Here is a 5,134-nt window from a genome sequence, read left to right as displayed (position 1 = left end):
TGTTGGGTATCTGTAATTACGGAAGTAGCTGAAATTAGACTGTATGATCACAACAATATACACACTGGCTATGTAATTATCAGTTTATTTATTTGGTATCTTCTAATACAAGAACAGACCACATGAGGCAGTATATATGAATATAACACAACAGTTTCACACAATTTCAAATTAATTAGTATAATTAAGCAATGCATGGAAGCATGCACGTCGGAAAGAAAAATTACAGAGAAAAACTTCACATAGTTCACCACCTATTACAAGTGATGGCACTGCGAGCTATGCTGGACAGCTTGCAAAAATGTGACCTATGAATGCAGAGGGTGTTGCTTTAGCATATGCTTTCTCCATGATGTAATTTAGCCAACTGCATTGTGTCCACTGGGCATTAAAATCAGCAGTTTCCGAGAACTGTTTAGTGAGTAAATGCAAGAAAGCCTTTAATCAGATGAGGATCTGGCCCAAATTTCTATCTGTTGGGTCTATGTAATTACGGAAGCAGCGGAAATTAGACTGTATGATCACAACAATATACACACTGGCTATGTAATTATCAGTTTATTTATTTGCTATTTTTTAATACAAGAACAGACCACATGTTGCACATGAGGCAGCATATATGAATATAACACAATATTTTCACACAATTTCAAATCAATTAGTATAATTAATCAATGCATGGAAGCATGCACGTCAGAAAGAAAATTAATCTAATTCCTCATTCAGCATTGTTTATCACAATGCCATATGAACATAACCCGGATTCTGAAAAACTAGACACGGTGTAGGAAGACGCAGTTCGAGCATAACAATGACATATAGTTCCTTGTTTACATAACAACGACCAAAATTGAAGCATAACACATACTTTGCCAGGAGCACAATATTGGGGCACCCCCCTGGAAATCTGTTCTATGGACTTCTCTCTAATGTTGTCCGAGGCCTAGGTTAGTTGAAGGGTGATAATTTCGTTAGTTGTGGAACTCGTAAAGATTGGGTGTGGGATAATTGTTATGGTGACAAACGGACATATGGCATTGCCTAATATTTACGTTTGCGTTATATTTCAAGGTACCATATTTATGGTACTTCTCGCAATTAAACCTAAAAGAACAAGGCAAAATCGGAAAATATAGTTAATGAATAAGCATTCAAAGAATACTTTGATACATATCATGAACAATATCATACATAAACTGCTGAAAATGCAATGAATATGTATGTAACTTTTACATATATTTGGTCCGCTTTTCGGCATTTGCCACAGCTGCAACCGGGTTAGTCTGTCACCGCATTATCGATTATTCGCATTCGAACCAGGTTTTTACATTTAATTCCCATAAATTAAGCTCCATTGAATAATCTGGACTTCTTTGACGTTCCAAAATGACAGCTGTGGGCAATCTACATGTAATTTTAAACAACAGGTGAGCGACCTCGCTAATGTCAATAGCGCTCAACGCTCATTATACTTCTTGTCACCAGGCGGCACTGCTACATACGTTCTGGCTCCCTGATGACGTCATGAGCCTCAACCAATCAGCAGACCCAATTCCCTGGCGTCCCCTAGACGCAAGTCGTATTCACAGTTGATGTGAGCGAATATCCTTGCACCGTGTCAAAGGCTCAAAGTGAGTTATTTCCATGGAGGTAGAATCCCGGTTATTTCGTTGGAATGGCTGGTTCTGTTGCTTGTTATGTATGTGATCGAGAATATTCAGCAATGAAGCATTTGAATGTTCATTTGAGAAATGTGCATAAAATTCAGCCAGGTGAAGAAGGTACGATAAAGTGCTCAAAAAGTGACTGCAGCTTTAAATGCAATTTTTTGGCTAAGTTGCGCCTACATGTGGAGCAGGAGCACATGGTTGAGATGGTAAAAGAAATTAGTGAATTTCAAATGAAGGACGGTAAGTAAAGTGTACACTGCCTACTTAAATTAATATCGTCCATTATTATTACATACTTGTCTGACCCATGGCCGTTAGATCTTGTTTTTGTTGGTCAATAGAACATGTGCCTATTTGAAAACCTGAAAAGACGCATTTCACATTAACTGTGAACTTACTGTCTGCTACATTAAGTATAAGTTAAATTGTTGCAAATTTAAATGATTAAAATCACACAAGTAACTCGTGAGGGTATCTAACATTGCAGGTTTTTTTACTCCTGCTGTGTACTTTGCACTTGTTGAATCTGAATGCAATTGTCTTTCATCGATGCTTTTGTTTTAGACTTTATGAAGTGGAAGTCTGAGGAGGAGAGAAAAACAAAAAGTAGTTTTGTCTCTAGTTATGGCACTAAGCGTTTAAAGGATGGCACTGCAAAAACCACCTTTGTATGCCACAGAATTGGCATATTTTCTTCGAAGTCAGGTGGCAAAAGGTTGTGTAAGTCCCAGGGCACTTGCAAGATGGGAAACCATTGCGTTGCTGCCATAGAGCTTCACGAAGAAGAAAGTGGAATCTGTAGTGTCTTTTACTACAGAACACATTTCGGCCATGACCAGAACATTGCTTTTCTGCATCTCAGTGGTTCTGATAGAGAAGCCATCGCTGGTGAGTATTACCTTAATTGTTGAATTTTGCTGGCCTTTCAGTGATCCCCAAGTAAATATGGTGTGAAAGTTTCAGAATCCATTGTCAGGCTTGCTTTTAGTTATATGTAGTTGACTTTTATTATTTTTGCAGTGAACGAGCATTGTTTTTTACTGCTGAGAAATTAATATTGTTATGGATATGTGATCTGGAGTAAAAGGTGTGAATATATCGATTGGCAGTTCATATGAATACAATTTGTGATGTTAGCATGAAAGCAGTTGTAAAAGACCAGATGTTGTGATCCATATTGACCACAATATTGGTGACTGTAATGCCATGTACTCAGGTGTGTGTGAGAGCAGGTGTAATGCATTACTGTAATGCAAGTGTGGAAATAAGTTCTGAAATACTTGTGTTGCCCTGTGTTATTGTTTGTGTCATAGTAATCTATTTAAGAATAGATCATTAATGCATCTAATAGACTAAAGGCAGTACATTTATTGTTTCTTGTCCAGCATGTTAAACATGGTGGATCAGGGCATTTGCAACTACAATAATGGATTTGAGACTAGACAAAAACACCAGTTACAATTCTCTGACATGTACTTGTAGACCTCGTAACCATTTGAAAATAGCCTTGGTAGGTGAAACTGGAAAATATCACATTGCAACAGGTGCTTTAATCAGGCCTGTTTATTCTCCCATCCCCAGTGTGTTAATAGTATCTTCAGTACTGTTGGAAGGGTACACTGAATATACTGTTAAGCCATTTGTTAAGTACTTTAAGTACTTAGCAACTGTTATATTGCATGAATTTATTTTATTGGGGGTGGTTAACTACAGTGTCCTTTCTGAATAGTGTTTTCATGTACATACTCAGAATTGGCCTTTTTCTAGTTGGAGTAATTTTAAAATGTTGCAGGTAAAATTGCTGAGGGGGGTCACTTTCCAGAGAATTCTGGATGATGTGCGGGACTCAGTTCATTCCAGCGGAGTGGAGAGGCTGCATCTCCTGACTCGGCATGACCTTCATAACATTAAGAGAGACTTCGCCATTGGTGATGATCAGCAGCATAACATTGATGAAGTCAGTGTTAGTATGTGGCTGGAGAAAATGACAGACTGTGTTCTCCTCTATAAGAAAGAAGGCGAGGCCAGGGAAGATTTTGATAGGACTGACTCGGTGATAGTGTTAATGACTGACTTCCAGAAGCAGTTATTACAGAGATTTGGACAAAATATTGTATGTGTAGACTCCACACATTGTACGAATGTTTACAAACTGTTGGTGACCACATTGTTAGTGGTAGACGATTTTGGTTCAGGTATGCCTGTAGCATTCTGTGTTTCAAATCGGGAGACTACTTCCATAATGACTCATTTCTTTAGTGCTGTGAAAGAGAGAGCTGGCATCATAAAAACATCTGTATTCATGTCCAACGACACTAATACTTTCTGTAGTGCATGGTCACGAGTCATGGGACCTGCAGAAAATAATCTACTGTGTGCTTGGCACATAGACCGCAGCTGGCGGAATAATTTGAAGAAAGTCCATGACAATGAAGAAAAGAAAGCACTTGTGTACAAAGCTCTTCGTACATTGCTTGAAGAAGCGGATATAGACAATTTTAATGAGCTGCTGGAATCGTTCGTCGTGCAGCTTCAAGCAGATGAAGGTACAAGAGACTTTGGTGTATATTTCTCGTCAAATTACTTATTCCGGCCTCAGCAGTGGGCATACTGTCACCGTCGCAATCTGGGTATAAATACAAATATGCACCTTGAAGCAATGCATAGAGTTTTAAAATATTGTTATCTAGAGGGAAAAACAAACAATAGACTTGACAGACTACTTGTTGTGTTGATGAAATTGGTGCGTGACAAACTGTGTGCTCGAATGGTTAAATTGTATAAGGGTGGCCATTCATATAGAATAAATCTTATTGAGGCTCGTCATAAAGCTTCATGTAGTATTAAGGAGAATTACATTACAGTCAATACTGATGGTACAAAGTTTCATGTGAAATCCCAAACTCATTGTGGTGTAACACATACTGTGATTTTAAATAACATTGAATGTAAATTGGAGTGCAAGTTGAAGTGCTCCAAGTGTAATATATGTATACATGCTTTCAGTTGTTCTTGTGCGGACAGTTTAATTCATTTGAACATATGCAAGCACATTCATGCAGTGTCAATGACGTATGCATTACATTCAAGTGCCACATTTACACCAAGTGAAGCAACAGTGACAGAAGAGGCTTCTGCCATTTTGTGTTCACTGCAAACAAATACTGATGATCACGAGAACACATCTCTGGCCTGAGAACTAGTGTCCACATACCAAATTTTGATTAACCGTGTCGGTTCAGGTAAAGCGTCCACAGAAATCCTGAAGTCACTGCAGAAGGATGCAGCTCATTCACTGTCACTTTTTCAATCAGACTGCAGGGAAGTTCCATGATGCCCCAGCAACGAGAAGGTAAAAGAGCAACGAAGACCTGGTAAATGTAACAAACAGCCAAAGGGCAGTTTGAAGAAACCAACTCTTGCTGAAAAAGCAAATATTGTTTCGGCACTGAGGCAGCCTGAAA

At 38.5% G+C, this 5,134-nt stretch overlaps 1 protein-coding gene across 1 annotated transcript; it reads left to right on the top strand.

Annotated features, from left to right (window-relative positions):
- Positions 1 to 1,675: 1,675 nt before the first annotated feature.
- Positions 1,676 to 4,866, top strand: LOC126106136 (uncharacterized). Its single transcript, XM_049912379.1, has 2 exons — positions 1,676 to 1,876; positions 3,463 to 4,866. The coding sequence occupies exons 1-2, from the start codon at positions 1,676 to 1,678 to the stop codon at positions 4,864 to 4,866; spliced, it is 1,605 nt and encodes a 534-aa protein (XP_049768336.1).
- Positions 4,867 to 5,134: the final 268 nt, after the last annotated feature.

The sequence above is a fragment of the Schistocerca cancellata genome, chromosome 10 (genome assembly GCF_023864275.1).
Source record: "Schistocerca cancellata isolate TAMUIC-IGC-003103 chromosome 10, iqSchCanc2.1, whole genome shotgun sequence".
Classification (NCBI taxonomy): Eukaryota; Metazoa; Arthropoda; class Insecta; order Orthoptera; family Acrididae; genus Schistocerca; species Schistocerca cancellata.
The sequence above is the reverse complement of the archived record's forward strand: the minus strand, read 5'-3'. Positions and strand labels throughout refer to the sequence as shown.

What these genes read in the sequence shown, in the direction of transcription:
- LOC126106136 (XM_049912379.1), top strand. Translation starts at nt 1,676, where the DNA reads ATGGCTGGTTCTGTTGCTTGTTATGTATGTGATCGAGAATATTCAGCA. An exon ending in AGGAGCACATGGTTGAGATG is followed by an intron (nt 1,877 to 3,462) that starts GTAAAAGAAATT and finishes AAAATGTTGCAG; the next exon opens with GTAAAATTGCTGAGGGGGGT.